Source organism: Dermacentor andersoni, chromosome 5 (genome assembly GCF_023375885.2).
Source record: "Dermacentor andersoni chromosome 5, qqDerAnde1_hic_scaffold, whole genome shotgun sequence".
Lineage (NCBI taxonomy): Eukaryota > Metazoa > Arthropoda > Arachnida > Ixodida > Ixodidae > Dermacentor > Dermacentor andersoni.
The window spans coordinates 91640987-91660886 of NC_092818.1; the positions used below are offsets into that span (position 1 = coordinate 91640987).

Here is a 19900-nt window from a genome sequence, read left to right on the forward strand (position 1 = left end):
TCGTATGCATATGCGATATACTTCCGATTCCTTACAGAGCTGTTACCGCGAATATTCAACTTGATTACATTTTTCTTAATAACGAAAAATTACTTCCACATCGTATTCTAGAAGCTATATTACAGTATCATCGGCAGGGCCTTCAAACAAACACCGTAATTGCTACAGATGCTTCGCAATATCAAGAAAAGCCCGGTGTAGCAATATTTTCCCCGCTTCTTTTTCTCTTAGGCTGCCAGATATTATGCAGATCTTTTTTTGCTGAATACATGACAATGGTGCTGGCATTACGCAAATTAGCACCATCAATTACGTGAGCTGTGATAATCACTGATTCGTTATCAATGTGCTCATCCCTTACTGCTTCTCGTGATTCTCGCGTAATGAGGACGTTTCATTCATTGGTACCTGGGTACTTGAGAAGCGTGCGGTTAATTTGGGTGCTTGGTCATGGCTCTAAATATAAATGAACCTGAAGATTCTCTAGCCATGCATCAATATATCTATGGCTTGGCTAGAGAATCGGGCCACATATAAGTGTCCCGATTCTCCCTTATTGCCCTTTGACCGCTCATGTCACTGCTGCTAGATTTCGTTCGAGTGTCATTATGCAGGCAATATCAGGCTCCGCAATTACCAACTCTGTATATGACCGACATCTTCTATGCCCTTGGCACAGAGACTTTTGCCAAACGCGAAAAGATTAGGTGCCCATCACGTTGCTGCGCTGCCGTATACTTACGTTGAGCTTCTATCTATGCAGATCTGGTCTGTTGTCTTGCAGGCGTTCTTCTGCTATAAGAAAGCGATTACTGGAAATCCTGCGTCTCAATATTGGCCTAAATTTATCAGTGCCCGTTATCCTATCTTTTGGAGCTTCCATTAGTGAGTTAAGTAGCAGAAATGTTTGATTGGCAATCCAAAATGACTTAATCGAAATCAATCGATTACCATGTTAGACTGATCGTCCCCCCCTCATCACCATAGCTTTCTTTTATTTATTTATTTATTTGTTTATTTATTTATTTATTTATTTATTTATTTATTTATTTATTTATTTATTTGATATTTTTACGCACGGTTTTCTTCTGATTGGTTTTTTCCCACACAGAAAATTTTCACTTTTTCTGCTCCAACGTTTGAATTGTGAATTCCCTTGTCTTTTATAGATATAATTTAACCACCCGATTCATGGCCAATCCCGCATTGTGGGTATGCGCCACAGCCACTCAGGAGGACAACAACGACAATCTTGTTGGCATGTTCGACACCGGCGAACCGGAGGAATTGACTAACGAGGAAAGATGTGAGCGGTTATCAACTTTTGTGTTCTTCTTGCCGTCATTCGTGCTTTCCTTTCTCAGAATTACGGGCTTCCCCTGCAGGTGCCCGCATATCTGCGGCCACAGATGCGCACCGTTGTTCAGAATACATTTGATAACGAAGTTTCTGCTCCCAGATAGGAAAGCTCAGGTTAATTGCAACGTTTAGGGCCGTTTTCTTTCTGGCTACTCTACGCGCGATTAACCGCATACGCGTCACGAATCCTCGACCTGTTCGTCTAAAGCAAAGGAAACGTTGATGTTTCTCTGCACCATCACCAGGATGCTCTTTTTTTTCCTTTTTCAGCAGATGCGAACATTTTTTTTTTTTTTCATTCTAGAGGAATCACACGACCCATCCCTTGCTTGAATGTTAACCGTAAACATGATAAACGCAGGGTACATTGCGGCCCGTTGGTTTGAATGGTGAACAGGACCATTGCACTATTTAAACTATTATTATGTTGAATTTGAAAATAATCAGCACTAAATATTGAAGTGATAGGCCCACATACGCCAGTAGAACACATTGTTTGTTTATTTACAGACACCGTGTCATGTGAGTCAGTGCGTCTCCACAATTACAGAATTTCGCAAGTAAACTTTGTCCTTGGAAGTATGCTTAGTGAACCACTTCACTTCCTGTTTCTTATGCAGCATGGCATTCTTCATGCTGGAGCATGGAGATGGTGGCATCCACGGATGCAAGACTCATGGCGCTGCAAGATTCGTCAGCTGGCATGTGCCCAAGGTCCCGTGCAGGTGATGACGCGTACGAAGAGGAGCAGATCGGCGATGAAAAATCGGAAGGGCAGCCATCAACCAAGGTGCGAAGCTCTGACCCTGTACGATAGAGGGACATAAGGCTATAGTACAATATAAAATCGAGATTTTACGTGTCAAAACAGCGATCTCGTCATTAGGCACGCCGTAGTAGGAAACTCCAGTTAAATTTCGACCACCTGCAGTTCTTTAACGGGCACCCACTGCGCGGTTCACGGGCATGGTCGCGTTTCGCCCCCATCGAAATGGGGGCTGCCGTGGCCGGGATTGGATCACGTGACCTCGTGCTTACAGGCTTACAGAACGTGGTTGGACAAAACATAAACGCCAAATCTCTTATCAACAGTATGAAAAATTCTCATGCGGGAAAAAGATTGCATGCGATTATTTCGATGCCTAACAATGTACCAATATATCTTCGTTGCGCGTCAATCTACGGGGCTGGCAATAATTGCATTAGATTAACTGTACTGCGCTATGCAATCGGCAACTTTTTTATGTCACCTTTATAATTGGCGGGAGGCACGGTTGTGCCGGGAGGCGATACTATAGCGCGTCAGCGACTTAGGTTCCTAGTTTATATAGCAGTTTTAGTTTTCAGTCCGTAATCTTCATATTACGCACTAACATGTTGTATGGATATAGCAATGTTCATACGTCCCGCTAAATGTCTGTCGATTTGTGATCATCGCGGCGCTCCATTATTTGAAAAGTAAAGTTCGTGGAGAAGGAGTACGTTCCGTGCATGACTGTCTTGCGAAACGCACCTTTTAATTTCACCTTGTTATCGCTACACGAAAACGTTGCGGTAATACCGTACCGTTGAATTCCTCCCTTGTATAAATTCGGCAACATAGCAATCACCATTAAACTGTCGTCGATTGCATTAACGTCTCAATCATGTAAGCTTCTTGGACATATAATCTTTAAGCATATTATGGAGTTTCTCGAAAATAGTAACATTTTGAGTGATGCCCAGCTTGGTTTTGTTCGCGAGTTTAGTACAATAACTCAGATCGTAGAATTTTCGCATGACATTTCACACGCTCTCGACAGTGGAAATCAAATCGTTGCCAACTTCTTAGGTTTTTCCAAGGCCATTCGACACTGTTACGCTCTCAAAGCTTCTCCATAAGCTACGCGCTATACTTAACTCTTCCTTGGTTGACTGGATCGCTAGCTTTTTATATAACCGTTCCCTGTATGGTTCACGTAATTCCTCAAACTCCTCTGTAGTGAGACGTCCGGAGTTTTCCAAGGTTCAGTGCTGAAGCCATTTTTGTTCTTATTCTATATAAATGATTTGACGAATTATATGTCCGCAAAAACCCGCCTTTAAACTGACGACTGTGTGTTATATGATGTAATTAACACGAATGTTGACCACCTTTCACTGAACGATTAGTTTACGCAATTTTGCAGGTGGTGCGACAAATGGCCAACGAACATAAAGTTATAAAGTATTTCTTTAAACAGCCCCTTTATATCTTAGCAAGTGCCCTTCTGTTTCTTTGTTTAACCATTCGTTTAATGGATCTTCCCTTGAAACGGTGTCTGAATACAAGTACCTTGGCCTCATCTTCACATCTAACATGTCATGGTCAAGGCATATTGAATGCACATGCAATGAAGAACTAACGAAAATGGGCTATCTAAATCGTACATTGCGAAAAGCTCCGCGTGGAACAATACTGCTATCACATAAATTGCTCATCCGACGCATTCTCGAATATGATTGCCCCATCTGGAACCCTTATAAAGTATCTGACATTAACACCCTCGAATCAGTTCAAAAGAAAGCAAACAGTTTCATATACCCCAGTTATGACTGGAGATTTTTCAACTTCATCTGACCTTGTTCCACTAGGTCTACAACCTATGTCCGACCGCCGTGATCCTGAAAGCCTTGAGTTGTTACATAATCTAACACCCCACGCTACTCATTAAATAACAAGTATCTGTCTCCTCATAAATTGAAAGCTACTAGGAATAGCCACAAACTTAACCTTGCACAATTTCAACCACATACTAACCTATTTAAGTATAGCTTCTTTCCTCGCACGATTCTAAAATGGAACTTACTAACAGGTGAAACTAGGTCACTGCCTTTAAAGAAATTCTTGTAAAAGGCAATTTGATTCATGCTGCGTTCATTATTACTCATCTTATGTTTTATCTTGAAATTATCATAATTCCTACAGTTATGAAGTGTATATGTGCAGAAAAATATTTTGTTATATTCACTGTACAAACCCACTCCTGCGATAACCTAATTGGGCTGCAGTACGTACGTACGTACGTATGTATGTACGTACGTACATATGTATGTATGTGTGTATGTGTGTATGTATGTATGTGCGTGTGTGTGTGTGTGTGTGTGTGTGTGTGTGTGTGTGTGTGTGTGTGTGTGTGTGTGTGCGTGCGTGTGTTTAGGTGTGTATAGATAAATAATTAGTTATCCAAGATTCCTCTCTCGCTAAGAGCCTCATCCTGTACCGCAAGCGTTCACCAGGGCGTTGTTCTATCGAGAATGCCGCACCACTCAAAAAATGTGCTTGAAAATCCATCGCTACGTCAGAACAGATAGGTAGGAACACTGACCCATCTGAAATGTACGGCAAAACCGCTGAATGGCATGCCCAAGGCGTATACGTATGTCTCCTGATCACAATATCGAGTAATGCTTCGTTTGAACAAGGACCGCAACTGTTTTCTATGTTAACGGCAGTAGACTGCCAACAGGCAGACTTACGTTTTGTACCAGCTTTTATGTGATACGTGCCGAACGATACAGTACAAAATAAAGAATATCATTGGCTTGGCTTGGCATCCATTTTGTACATTACTTCCCAGTGTCGCATATATGCAGCATCGGATGTTTAATTCACTGATTATACCTTCGGATTTTTTAACGAGGTGTTCCCAGTGACCTTATAAACATGAGAAATAAATACTTTACAGTTCTGAATAGTGTTTCCTATAATGAGAATTAAAGGGTTAGACCATGTATACCACCACCTCGGCGTTAAATTAAATCTTCAGTTACTACTAGAACTGCTCCTAAGGGATAGAGATTATCGTTGGGCGTCAAGTTCACCAATACCTACGCCTTCGGTGTAGGAATAGCCGACAACACAGCCTGTGACCACTACAGTCCCCACAGAGACGCTCATTTACTGTCGCGCTCAACAAGTACAATGGCCGACCTCTGTCGCAAGAACGTGAACCTTACTCTATGCCTTACCAGCAGACTGATAAAGCTTTGTTGTAGTACTTTAGATCAACAATACTCAGTGAACGACTTTCCACCCACTTTTGTGACGATGAGCGAAACGAGAACAAGGTAAAAACGGGAGCCAAGGTTTCGACAAGTGGACTTGTCTTTTTCAAGGCGACAAATTTGTTTTGATCATCGTGTTGGATTTCCACCTCCCGCCTTCCCTGTGTTTTCCCTGCACCGAGTTTTGTGTAACTTCATTCTAAACGCGAAAATGGGACACTTGTTAACACAAACCATGTGCTGCATTCCTAATCAGTTCGTTGCAGAACACTTATATGGCTATACCACGCTGCGCATGCTTCGCATTACGCAGATGTGATCTGGATTTGACTCTGCTTGAATTTTGGTAGTGTTTATGGATGCATCACATGTGCGCTCGACTTAAAGCTGGATATGTTGCAGCTTACGAATACATGGCGATCGCCACAAGACGACCAGTATTTTCGATTTCGTAGGGTTATAATGATGTTGATGTTCTCCATACTAGTCTCATGACAGACTGTGCAAACAGGTACGATTCACGACACAGGAATCAAAGTTTCACTGCTCTTTTTTTTGCTGGGCATACTGTGTGCACATATAAGAAGCGCTAAGCTTAACTAATAACAGCACGATGGGACCGCGGATCGCTTCAAGTGACAAAATACAACGATAACAATGTATTCGTGAATCTAAGTGAGTCCTCGCTGGCGCCTCAAATATGGTTAAGTCGTCATTTGCAAATCACGGAAACTATATGAATGTTTCTGCATCCGCTCCTCACCGCAGCACTCGTGGCTGACCGTTGTTCCACCGCTGGTGATCTGGTTGCTGATCGCCATTTCCACCTCCACTGTCGTAGTGTTCACCCAGCTGGAAAGTCGTGGAGCCAGGTCATCGCCGCAGCCCAAGGAGTCGGCCAGGATGGCGGCCGAGGATTTCTTGGTGCCACGGCTCCTGCACGAGGCAGACGTGAACGAGTCATTTTCCGTCGACGGGGCTGACCGCGACGAAGACAGCGGAAACTTCACTGTTGCCAATGCTGAACCCTGGCTCCGCAAATAGAAATGTGGGCAAGTCATATAGTATATAAGTATGATAAAAGGTTTACGCTATGTTGCATATCGAATTAAATAAAGAAGCACGTACTCTCTGAATACGCTTGCATAATTTTCAATCTCTGTGCACGCAGCAAAGCGCCTCGAAATCAGTCAAGGCTCGCACTCACGAAGGCCCCGACGTTCGAATCCTGGCATCCACGTTGCATATCTTCAGTTTACCTGAGGCAGGCATTCGGTAACTACTATTCCCACCGAGGTGCTGTAGGCTCGGTCGCCGGAGTGTGGTGGATGAGGTGAGAAGCTTCGTGCCTTTCAGGCATATCGTCTCATCTCGCTGTCCCCTGGGCATCCAATGGCGGTTGCCTGTCGCTGAGTGTTCTTTCTTATTCTTTTTTTTTTTTTTTGCACAGTGCACGGCAATTGTCTTGGCGCAATGCCTCGTGCATGGCTTGCACGGCGTTTCTGCGGATATATTCTCTCGCAGTAAAAAAGAGGGGGCCGCATGAAGGCTGGAGTACATTACAGCGCCTGTTCCGGGTCAGCTGGTTCTACTTCCCACTAGCCCACCTCTTTCAATGCTCTCGCAACTTTTTGAGCTGATGCGGTATACCAGTTTCGCCCATCAGCAGATTAGGTCCATTTCTAGTTTAGCGGTCCCTTTCATTAATTCACGTTTACACCTTCACCTGTGGGGCTTCCACAGTTGGGCCCGTCGTAGCAGTGTATGTGGATGAATGTTTGAGTTTTATGACATGCTGGCAAAGCGGCACACAGTAAACTCATAAAACAGCATTACACCGAATAATCTACTACTGCTGTGATTTGCGATTAAGGCCTAAACATTCGTCTATAATCTGGCGCCCTCCTATCGGAGGGACGACGTAGTACATGTTTCTAGGGCCTTCATGATATTTCGCGATTTTCACAACTGGAAGCTCTGCTGTACTATATGACCATAGCCAATCTGGCCCCTGCCGCAAACAGCAGCGGGAGCTCAAAGAGGAGGAATACGTCCGGCTGCATACAATGCTAATCGCATTAATGTCATAGTGAGATGTGCTGTGCCCAAATTTTAACAAAAAATTACCACCTGGCTTCAGCGATCGCTATGGCAGTGAACTCATCTAGTGGCACAGCAGCGAAGAGCTCTCTTTTCGAGAGGGGAATTTGAGAACGACTGCAGATTGCAGTGCACATTATGATTTCTGTCCTGATTTGGTCAGCGCTTTCACCACGTCTCACAATGTAACTCCGGCTTTGCACGTGTTCGAATGACGTTGTTCCGGAAGCACCTTTGCGAGCGCTCGGCGTGGTTGGCAAAAACTATGTCACCACCGCTCGATGAACAGCCCATGGTTAGCGCTCTTGGATTCACACTGCGGTTATATTTTTTTATCATTTGTTGTAAGTTGTCACCAAGATTGTTGAAATATTCCCTGTTAATTTTATAGGCTTCATTCTGACTGCCAGCAATGGCCAGAGTTTTCTTGTTAGTAGTGGTTGCGCATGACCACTACGACGACTGTGCATATCAAGCCTCAAATAGAGCGATTAGAGGTCAATACAACGTTTCAAGCTTTTAGCTGCTGTCTACATGTCTGAAAGAATAAAACTTAAGAAACTTGTTCTGGGGTTTCATAGACAAGAGAGTTGTGGGTGACACAATGAGTACGAGCGTTATGCAGCTTGGTTGTTTTCGAATTCATCATACACTGTTCCAAACTGTCAGAGCATACAGTCGGAGCGAGCGCTGCCCGTCTAGCATGAAAGTCCAGGTGAAAAATACTCGCACTTTTGCCCGAAAGGCAAAGCATTGATTGCGATGGCAAATTATTAGACAATTATACTCAGTAAGGTTTGTAGTTCTATTAGGGTTACAACTGCTGTAAACATTCGCTTACTAACTAAAATAACAAGCACTGTGTCATGCACGCACAGGCAAACGTGAACACCTCTCAATCTCATTCAGAACACTGACGTGATGAAGAGCGGTAGGAGCAGCTAGCGAATTCCTCTTCCTCTTCGTGCTGCCTGTCGCTTCAACGCGAACTAGGCGCACGAGAACACAGCGCATACGAAGCTATGTCGGGTCGGCTAGCCTTTGAACCCACCACATATTACCTACAGCGCGCTGCCCGCATGCGAGCATGAAAAGGCACGAGCGTGAGAAGACCATCCTTCTCAGCTTTCCCTTGCACTACACAGCATGCGGCCGTGATCTTATTGCACTTGCACTTCATACGGAACCTCACAGCGACGACGACGACGGCGGAACTTCGCCTTGAGTGTCCATATAATCGTTATCGCAATAAAAAATCAACGTACGTAACCTATGGCTGTATCATAAGGTGTATGTTAAAATCTTTTCGTCCCGGCCCATCATGAATGTGGCACAGCAACGCACAGTTGATATACATAGCGCTACTTGCTACGAGGATACCCGCCTTGGTGGCTTAGTGCCCTTGGCATTGTACTACTAAGAGAACAAATCTCAGCTGCGGCTGCTGTACTTCGATTGGGGCGAAATGCAGAAACGTGCGTGTACCGTGAATTGGAGCAGACTTTATATAAACTAAAGTTCTCCAAATTATTCCCGAGTCCCCCACTACGGCGTGCTTCATATTCATGTCGTGGCTTAAGAATTTAGAATAAAATAAAAGCTTTTACGAGAAAAGTACTGGGGAATGTTGGCTGTCCCGGAGACGCTGAAGTCTAACAACGCGTCTCAGCGCCACGAGGAAAGAACACCGTAAAATGGCATCTGGCGCACGTTCCAAACGTCGCAAACAGCTAGTAGGCACGAGATGATATACGTGCGATTATGGCCTATTGGTTATAGCATTCGGCTGCCGTGCTCGAAAGAAGAGGTTCGCTTGCAGTGTCGGCCATGCACCTCATTTTATTACAGAGGTCCGCAAAGTGCCTCGGAGGTGTAAAAGAATGCTTTGCATTAAAAAGGTATACGAATCCCATATGGCTGTGGGAATTTGTTGAAGCGAAGATTTTATTGGTGTCTCCTCAGAACGCTGTTCTTGGTTACTCATCCGGGTTGGACACATATTCAATGGGAATCATCTCGCTCCACATAAGCTTGCTGCTCATGCACATGCCGCCGATGACGACACTGCATGGGATCGCTACAAGAAAATTACGTGACAGTGCAATGATGAAGCTAGGATCTCGATGCTAAAATAATCAGAGTGGACGGGACGACGATGAAACGACCATGACGGTGTGACAATGACATGACATGAGATGACGATGACATGACAATGAAGCGCATGCCATTGTGATATACATATCACAATGGCATGAAGGCGATGTAATGACAATGACGGCGTGTTGCCGTCCAAGCTCACGTTCGCGTTTATGTGCATCACCTACTGTTTCAAGGCGCCTCGATCTACATTAAGTTCAGAGTGAGCTACAGGAAAAGATTTGCACTAAGTTCGACCTGAGCTATTGGACAAGAAATCTTCCTTTTGGAACCATAACACCGCCAGAATCATAATGTATCCAGAGCATTTTGTGGGCATGCGCTGTGTGATAGGACGCTGTATATGCATGCTCAGCAGGCCACCTGGCAGTCGCTACAGGTAGATTCGGGCGTAGTAGACTGTAAAACTTGTCTCTGCTGTGGTTGGGCGCGGTCGTGTGTACGTACAAAACGTGTGAACATTGTCTCACGTTGTGATTGTTGTTTTACGTGCACGTGCGCTACTCGCGATGTTCTTTGTTCATGTTGCATGGTATCAAGTTCACGGTATAAATATGCCGCCTTTGCCCATAGTGTCATATTTTTAGAGTATAATATGCTCTGCTTTTATCCAAACATATGAAGTTACTTTTTTTGGTGTGTAATGTCTTCAACTTTATAGCTATACGCCTTTTCTTGAGTATATGTGGCAAAACGCCAAATCTGGCGTTTTTGCCCCCTGTCGAGTCTTGTTTTTATTCAAATGATGGTAGGGTGTTATTTATTAGTAGCCTCAAGGCCAGGCGGCAATAAATAGCTCAGTGGTACAGGTAGGAGTATACGGTGTTAGCTACTATCGCGCGAAAACAAACTTGGTGTTGGATGGAGGCAACCGACTAGAAAACATTATTTGAGTCCTCTGACGTTCGGGGAATGAATTAGTGCAGGTAGGTGATTATACGACACGGCGCAATACCGAATTTGTTGGCATGATCGATGCATGTAGGGTGGTGGGGTCATTAGATGATAGTGTAGCTGTGGAATATCATAATAAATTTTGTGAAGCAATAAATGGCGAGAAAGTTTGCGGCGGGATGCAAGTGAAGGCAGTGCAAGTATATTTGTCATGCTAGTGATGCTAACTGTGCTGTCATATCTGGAAATTATAATGGTAACGGTGTTATTCTAAACCAGTTCAGTTAAGTACTATAGATGACAGGTATTCCAAATGTCTTTATGAAGAGAGGTTTTTAAAGTAAAATATGAGAGAGGAAGTAGTGGAAGAAAATTTACGATGGAGATAACCAAGCATTAGCGTCGTTAACCGGGCTATTGACATGCAGTTTCCAGTAAATATTTGAAGTACCGTGGATGTCGAGATATCGGTAGTAAGGAACAGATTCTAGAACCATGTTATTAAGAAGATGGCAGGGAGAGGTGAATATGGAGCGTGTTACAGGCGCATCTCGGCTCCTATATTAGGGTTCAGTTCTATCAGCCACATGTTACACCAGTTAGATGATGAGTCACGATCACCTTGTAGACCATTGGTGTTGTTATTATTAGTAATTTCAAGGAAAATATTCCAATCATCACGAAATAAGAGAACGTTAGAGGAAACGTAATACTGAAGGTCGTTAATACATACAAGCTACAGGAGTGGACCTAAACGTGGCCGCAGTGGACAGGCTTAATATGTCATCGGTGCTTATTGTACTCAACAAACTGAAGACAGGAAATACTCGAACCAGTTAAGAAAATGAAGAAGTTATATTTAATTGTTTAGCCTAAAGAAAAGTAGTTCGGGACATACTTTATCGAATGCCTTCGAGTAATCAAGAAAGACGCAATGTTCCAAATAACTGTGGTCGCAAAAGTGTGTGTTGATTATAAGTGAAAGAGAATAGCTGGGTTTTGCAAGAGAACGATTTAAGAAAGACATGTTGAGAAGACGAAAAGAATTAGATTCGAGAAACGAGGTCAATTTTGCAGACAGGATGTGTTCAAGTAATTTACAGAGAACGCTGCATAATGACATAGGTTGATAATTATGAGGTATATTCTTATTGCCTGACTTGTGGAGTTGAGTGACCTCTATTCAGTGGGCATGTGGCTGCTAAAAAACTGAGGGCATAATTGATGCATAAAGAACGGTGTTTTTGAAACCTTTTGTGCTAATCAAGTTGGCACTTTGACTAGTTAAAATCTTACCTTAGGAATACGGTGTGGCTCAATAATTATTGCATTCTGATAAAGACACTCGTGTGTTGCTAAGGCGGGGAGTGAGGTTACACAAGCTTATTACTTGTTCGTTATTTCGTAAACCTTATTTTTCGAAAAGCTGTCAGTTATTAAGGAAAATGTCCAGAAAGTTTGACAACTCAGCATTATTTGCCTTGTTATAATCAAGGGCAGTGTTAGAGATAACATGCGTCTTTGAAATAAGAGAGTTGATGCTAAATTGCATTAGTAAATTATCACTTAAGCCAGGTACGTACAAAATATTGGACGTTAATATTAACTCAAAATTGTTCGCATATCTTCTTACACAATTCTGGTTGGTTTAGAGATAGCTCTAAAAGCGAGAACTATGAGCACATGTTGAAGAAGTCACTCAATTCAGCAGAAAGTGGATGGGGTGCATGAAGTAGTAAAGACAATTGAATATTTGGAAAATTAAGATCACCCATAAGAGAAAGAAGACCATTTGGAAATTGTCCGCAGATGGTGTCGAGTAGATTGTCAAGTCTATAAGAAAATTATTTACAGAGTGCGCAGGAGATGGATAAGATGCCCCAAGGTAAATTTACCATAGCCCAATTACAGTTGTATATCAACAGGAATGAGCCGAGACGAAAAACGATTTTTCATGGCTACTAGTACCCATCTGACCGGCTGGGATGTGTGATCACAACAGTAAACTGTGAAACATACATCACAGCAAACTTTGGAGCTGATGACTGTTCAACTTCTTTGACGCTATAAGTCGGCGGGTGATTCACAAAGCATTTGATGTTGGTGAACAGCCTTTTATACTTTATCTGAAAAGAAAGTGATATTGAGTTTTCCCAAAATCAAGCAGTTTCTTTCTTACTTGCCTTATGGCGGGGCTAAATCGTCACATGTCTTGTGCTTTTATTGTGGACCTAATGAAAGCACTGCTCTTATTGTGTTAGATTGTTTAATATTTATGATGACTGGGCGAAATGTTAAGTGCGCAAAAGTATACAAACGCTATGTGCATTCAACTGCACTTTAAGGCAAATTATTCCCGAATGTAGAAGAAATAGCAGCAAGTGTCCATTGCTCAGTTTGTTGCTAGGATCCCCGGTCAACAGAGATACTGGATTTCAAGATCTGGGCAACGCCAGAGTCATAATAATCGGTTAGGGCACTTTGTATTGAGCAGACCTTTAGCGGCACTAGACAGAAAATATCTTCCTGAAGACTTGTGGATCTACGCAACCCTTTCTTAAAAGCATAGCACATGGAGTAGCTTAAAATCCCGAATACAACCGATTCTTAGGAAGTTTATTTGGCGAAAAATGTTGAAGATGGAAATGTGTCAGGCAAGCTCTCATGAACAAACAGACATATTTCCCCTGCTATTCACTTTATGCTTGGAAGTAGTGGTGCAAAAAATAAGTTCTCGGGTTTTACGCGCCAAACACACGATATGATCATGAAGTCTCCAAGCCGTGCGACTGGGACATATTATGTGTGAGGATTAAGGAGGAGTATTTCACGAACTCTCGTGCACTCAGGCGCCCTCAAGCATTGTGCTAGCATTTATTCCAACAAAACCATTTGTCTATGGGCACAATTGAATGAGCAAACTTCCATTTAGGGGCAAGACTCCGAAATTGAGCTCATTCCGCTTACACAGTGAATCTCCTACAACCCACCTATCTTTGTGCAAGAACGAATAATTGTTGCTGCACCAATTCAACCCAAAGCACAATACACAAATATATTTAAAGCAAGGCCTTCTGTTCCATATTTTGCGCTTTGGCTGCAGCTGCTGTCTTGAAAGATTGACCGGTATATATATATATATATATATGATATTGACACGTACACTCGTTTATCTTTTACGGATGAGCGCTTTTACCGTCAAAGAAATGTTATCACTCAGCGCAGGACGCGTCTACATGTATCGAAAGTTCTTCTATTCGCTGTCTGTTGTCTCCGAACCTTGTGTAATCTGATTGCATGTATGCGCGACGCGAATGGCGTAGAACTTTGTGGAAGGCACGCGGGTCCCAGCAATTACTCTGGAACATTCTACGACTGATCTATAAAAGCCGACGCACTTGACCCGCTGATCAGACTTTGACGATCGCCGACTGTGTTTGCCGCTGTCGCCGTTCTTTAAGTGTAGCCTGTTTTTGTGGGCGCAGGATCACCCAATAAAAGTTAGTTGCGTCTTCCACAGTATTGCTACTGTGTTCTTTATACAGCGCTACCACGTGACAATATATTGCTAGCCAACGTGTCCTATACCGGCCTGTGATGGGCGTGAGCTCAAGCATCAACACGCCGTAATCATTTTATCGCCCACATGGCCTTGTGGTCATTCCTTCGTCGTCATGCCGCTCTTATCCCTGCGTCGTCTTATTGTTGTCATCACGACATCGTGATCCATCCGTCGTGGTCCTTCTGTCACCGTCGTCATGGCGTTGTAGCCGCTCTTTGCCGTCGTCACTTTGTCGGAGTGATTCCGCCTCTACCATGTCATCGTCGCGTTTCGTGCGATACGCATCATCGAGCGCCGCAAGTCTCTGTTGAGCGAGGAAGGTCCGATAGGGAAAATGTAACCAACCTGACCGTGTGCTTTTATTCTTGCAACCGGTCGCTAAGCATAAACATCGTTCTTAGCAGACATCATTAAACGTTTTGGCCGAGTGCCGCAACACGTGGCATCTGTGTACTGTTTCTTCGCAAGCCACTCTCATCGAGCTTCAGGAACTTATGCCACAGTTCCTCGAGCTCATTAAGCAACCAATGAATGTGACAGAGGGCCGTGAATACCTTCATCCCTCCTGCACCTACATATATAGCTTTCCTCCAAAGTGCTGTCACGTACGGAAGGCCAGCTTTATGACTTCATTGGTAAACGACCTAACATTTCAGTTTGGTTGAGCGTTACGATAGAGTTGCCATACATGTAACATGTAACTTGCAGCTGGTGTCTTGTACATTCCAGCTGAGATACCAGTTATTCGTCCAGTCTACCAGCTTATCAGGCCTAAGTCTTGAAATTTATCTGTTTTTTTAGCTGTTTCGCCCTTCCCCGGCAATCCATAGCAGTCAGTGCAACGGGCTGTTATGGAACCTAGTCACTTTAGGAACGGCGTTGATCCTCTTGAGCCCTATAGATCTATGCTAACACCTGAATTCGCATTCTCTGCACTAGTTATTCTGTATGGTTGCGATGCTCAAAACAGCATTATTCGTTGCCTCATGCAACCGGTGGTCCTCAGGTGGCTTTACATGTTGCTCACGTTGGAGCTACGTTCGAGTATATATGGGTGGTTTTTATTGCTGCTCATGTTGGAGCTACGTTCGAGTATATAGAGGGCCACATTTACAGGTGCCCAAAAGGAGCTGTGCACGTGTCAGTAAAGTATAGCTTGACTGCCTATAAATTGCTCCTAAACGGAGGCGGATGCTCAGAATACACAATGATAAAGGCCGAGAGAAAAACAGAAGCTCGTGGCCATAAGTGGACTGCGGGCTCGAAGAACGGCGCACAGCAAAGATAATATACATGCAAATGGAAGGCAGTACGCGTGCGGTGAGGGTTGAGTGGAGGATCAGAAGCAGCAATATGGGCGAGACTCCGTTTCGTAGACTCCCGATCGACAACGGACAAGATATACAACGCAATTTCTTTTCTCTCCCTATTTTTGTGAGAGCTTCCTTTCGGTTTCATATTTGTGCCTCATGTGTGACTTCTTCAGTGCGTTCGCTTCAATTGTTTCCTGGTATAGTTGAAGTGATGTTTGGAGAGCTGGTGAGAGAAATAGATGGAAATAAAGAGTAGAAACTCAAATACTTAAAAACTTAACTGTAAGCATTTAAAAATCCTAGACTATTCAGCAAAGAAATAGAATAAAGCTAAATAAAATATATAAATAAAAGGTTGTATATTTATCCACACTTCAACGTGATTATGAATGAAGGGTAATTCGAGGCGTAAAATTGCCACTCAGGAAGGCTAAACTTGACTCATTATGCCAAAGTATGTAAAAAGCGGGATGGAGGATAGGAAACTGAGATAAATCATCGATTCAAGAAACAGTACAGGAGATATATTGGCATAGTTCGTGAAAAATAAATAATAGAATTTTACTCTGCATCGTATAGGATGTGCGGGTATTAGGATAAAGGGCAGTGATCACAACTTACTGACGTCAAGAATTGAATTCACGAGAAAAACCTGCGCAGAAATGAAATAGCAGTTGCGTGGTAAAATCCGGAGGGGACATCGCAGTTTCTGGAAAAAAAGTTTCGCACGTTAGGCCTCACGATTTCAAGTGTACGAGAGACTTGGCAGAATGCTTATATATTATCGATACATAAGAAAGGCCGCGTTATTGAATTTAACGTTCAAGGGCCCACTTGCTTCATTTTCGCATTGTAAGAAAGAACGAAGATAATTTTCAATAGAATCAGGAGAAGACTTTATTTCAGGCAGTCAGCCCAGACAACAGGCTGGCTTATAGAACAAAGGATGAGATCGTTGACATCACTAAGATAATTTCTCGATCCGCAGACTATACGTGCATTTCACAGCGATACGAACAGCGATAGAGGCATTCCGAAGTGAAGGGGTATAATAACACACGTATATTAGCACGTACCTATATAGATTTTCCACATATGCTGTAAATGTTCCAGAGAGTAGGTCCGGACATGGGGAAAGAACCATGGAAGATTATTGCCCAAAGTAAACACTCTGTGCAAAAATCAACGGGTGACACTAGCATTTAATACTTGCGGTGTATGATGATGGGGACATGTTTTGGTACAGCATGTCAACGACGGTGGACATCATGACTTCATAAAGACAATGCCGTGATAACGGCTGCGCACCTACACTCATTTATTCTACAAAGGCATGGTACTCCTCGTGTCATTCATACTGAACTGATGCAGGGCGAAGCCGCCAACCTGGGCAGGAGACGCGCAACGGGGTACGGGGATTAACGCGCCACAGCTCTCACTAATAAATAACAAGATCCCAATTCTGTAAAGTGCACCTACAAGATATTGGAAGCTAACGAGGTTGACATATATGCCACTTCCAGATATACTAATCCTTTGTCAGTAGAACTGTTACAAAACCCTCGTAAGCCCTCTAACAATTTCCATATGGCAAATTCATATGTGCAATTTGTCCGCTGTAGATGATTTAGGATAAGCAGATTACAGTACTGTGCCCCAGTTTCGGGTGCAAAGTTAGGAATTTGTTAACTCTGTGCCTTAATGTCTTTTCTCACTTTACCAATTTTCAGCAATACATTCAGAGCCTGTGAAGGCTCTGAATATTGAAATGTTGCTTGCTACGATTGCAATAGTTAAATTTTATCTCTAAAATGCAACACGATTCACTCAAATTGATCAGGCGCCTCTCTCATGGCACAGTTTCTGTGTTTTACACCTATGCATTGAGATTACGCAGAATAAATGCAGTCAGGTAAGTCATGCAATGCGATAACAGAGAGCGAGAAACCACTTTAATGAAATCGACCGCTACATGCTACTGTGCACAAGAAAGCGGATCGATGTATGTACAACAAGATGTGATAGATAACACAACCACCAGACAACACTCTATATCCTATGTAAGCGCTCATAATTCTCTTTTTATTCGCCTCTAATGAAATGCAGAGCCGGAGTCCTGAGCTAGACTCATCTTGTACTGTTACGTGATAAAGGGGCAGACGAATGCTAATTGTCATCGTCATCAACATCTCGTGTTTGTTTTATGTTCGTCCCGTGTAGAGTATACTAGAATAAGGTTGAGTGGGGCGGACGGCGCTCTGCCACTGAGGCGCTATGTGTAGAAAAAGGTACAGAAATTGTGAGAATTGTCTACTAAGCGTAAGCATGCATTGTTTGGCTCGGCCGTGCCTTCGTTATTGCTTAGTTTTGCTTACTTCTTTTTCCTAGCTTATGAACGTCTACCCATGGCCTTTCCGGTGGCAAATAATGCTTAGCTTTTAGTAGACAATTGTCAGATATTCTAGCCGCATATCCGGCCCCTTCATTGCAATCGTGCCAATTGAGACGGAACGCCGGGCAAGAGCGGGCCTCGACGGAGCACAGTGGTCGAAAGGGAACACCAGCTGTCACAGTAGCGCGTGAGGCATTGCGTGAGGGGAGAGTGTATCGCCGCGATGCCATGTCCCTCTCGCTGTCGCTCTCGCCAGCCTGTGATGCGCGCGTTCCTTGTCCACGCAAGGTCTCGCCTGTGTTCTGACTGCATCGGTAAAGCGGGAGACAGGCGGCCCGATTCGGTGTCCGAACCGGCGTCCGACGCGCCGGAACAGCAGCCAGAATCGAGGGGTTTCGCCATGCCGAAGCGCCGGATCGGACGCCCGGCGTGCGACGAGCCCGGCAGATTTTCATCGTCCGACGCGTCCGACAACCGCACCGTCCTTTGGCCGCAGCCAACGAATGCGCGGCTGGCATGTGACCTTCTCTGACGTTCCCTCCTCAGAGGCGGCGCCGGCGAGCCAGTTTCTCGCCATCTTTTCTTTTTTTTCTTGCCAGCTGCCGTTTGTTTCCGACACGAAATAGTTACCAATTCAGTAAAATTATCTCTAACGTGTGCCTGTTCTGCAAAGCAGCGCCTAGTACACTAGTATAGGCTGCTGGCGAGATCGGGAGCCGTGATGCGGGGGCATTTCGCGGGCAGGCAGCGCACACCGACCGTCTGAGCGAGGCTGATCGCTTCGCTTGCACGTTTGCCCTTCGCAATAACTGCGTCGAGTAAACCAATTGTATTTCATTACGGGCGACCTAAGTGTACAGTGTTAATCGTTTTGGCAAAAATAAGCGCTATTCGACAAGCTCTGGCTGTATTGTAAGCGCTGTCGGCCGCAGCATCCGCCTAGCTAGGCCTACCGGCCTTGTCGCTGGCCGTCAGCGGAGCCGACAGTGGACAACGCGCCGTCGCGAAGCGTTCAGTCACTCACAGGGGCATAATTTTATTGACAGTGTTCACGTAAAGCGAGGCAGTGTTGTGCAGAGTTGTTTATATTGCGTTTCTCGACGTGGATATGAAGTCATTCGAGCGTACAAGCTGGGGGGCTGGGTCTCGGCGGAGCTTACGTGCCGCTCGATCGTTCGGATGCACGCACCGTGTGCCCCGAATCGTCGTATGCCGCATGCCGGAGCATGCAGCGCCACATGTCGGATCGGACGCCGAATCGTACCGTGTGTCTCCTGCTTAAGGCCCAATGAAAACGCACGAAGCATCTCAAAGCACTCGCTTGCCCTCGAGGTGTTCATAACTCTAAGGACGCTCAGCAGCATTCAACTTGACATTGGGCCACCCAAAAATGTTCAGTTGGCCCACACCCAAATTTCAAGTTCGCGCAACCACGAATTTAACTTGGCCACCCCCACATTTCAAGACGGCACACCCTCAAATTTCAGTTGGCCCACGTCCAAATTTCAGCTTCGCCCACCCCCTAATTGAGTTGGCCCACTCCCAAATTTAGGTGAGGCAACCCTCAAATTTCAAGTTGGTTCACCACAAAACTTTATTTGGCCCACCTTCCGATATCAGTTGCCCCCTTCCCCTGATTTGAACTTTGCCCACCACCAAATTTTAAGTTGGCCCACCCCCATTGCAAGCCGACCCAACCACAAATTTCAAGTTGGCCCGCTTGCATATTTCAATTCGCCCACCCGCAAATTTAAAGTTGAACCACACGCAAGTTTCAGTTGGCCTACGCCTAAATTTCAAGTTGACCCAACCCCAAATTTCAAGCTCACCCAACCTTATTATAAGCGTCCCCCATGCATATTCTAAGGAGCCCTATGTATGCCTATGGGTATTCTCTTTTCTTTTAATTCTTTTGCTTCAAATAGTTCGTTATCGCTTAAAAGCTACCAATCATAACCATTTACAGTATCATAACGATTAAACGTCCTAACTTTGCAAATTACTCATTTTTGTGCGGATACAAGGCATTGCACTTTTCGCGTGACAGGGCAGGAGAGCTCGCCAAGGAATGCTTACGCGTTAAAATTGTGCGAAGGC

General features: G+C 44.3%; 1 protein-coding gene across 2 annotated transcripts in view; it reads right to left on the reverse strand.

The window, feature by feature from the left end:
* Positions 1 to 1296: 1296 nt before the first annotated feature.
* LOC129385030 (uncharacterized) overlaps positions 1297 to 19900 on the reverse strand; it is a 47228-nt gene continuing 28624 nt past the window's right edge. The window contains exons 3-4 of one of the 2 annotated variants that reach the window (XR_011894640.1): positions 6149 to 6321; positions 1297 to 2165 (exon numbers count right to left, since the gene is read on the reverse strand). Coding sequence is in view for 1 of the 2 variants with exons in the window: in XM_072288088.1 (XP_072144189.1) it covers positions 1972 to 2165; positions 6149 to 6446 (492 nt within the window). In the remaining variant the exon portion in view is untranslated. Of the gene's footprint in view, positions 2166 to 6148; positions 7366 to 19900 lie in introns of those variants that run through there. The other variant, XM_072288088.1, reaches the window with a different exon arrangement.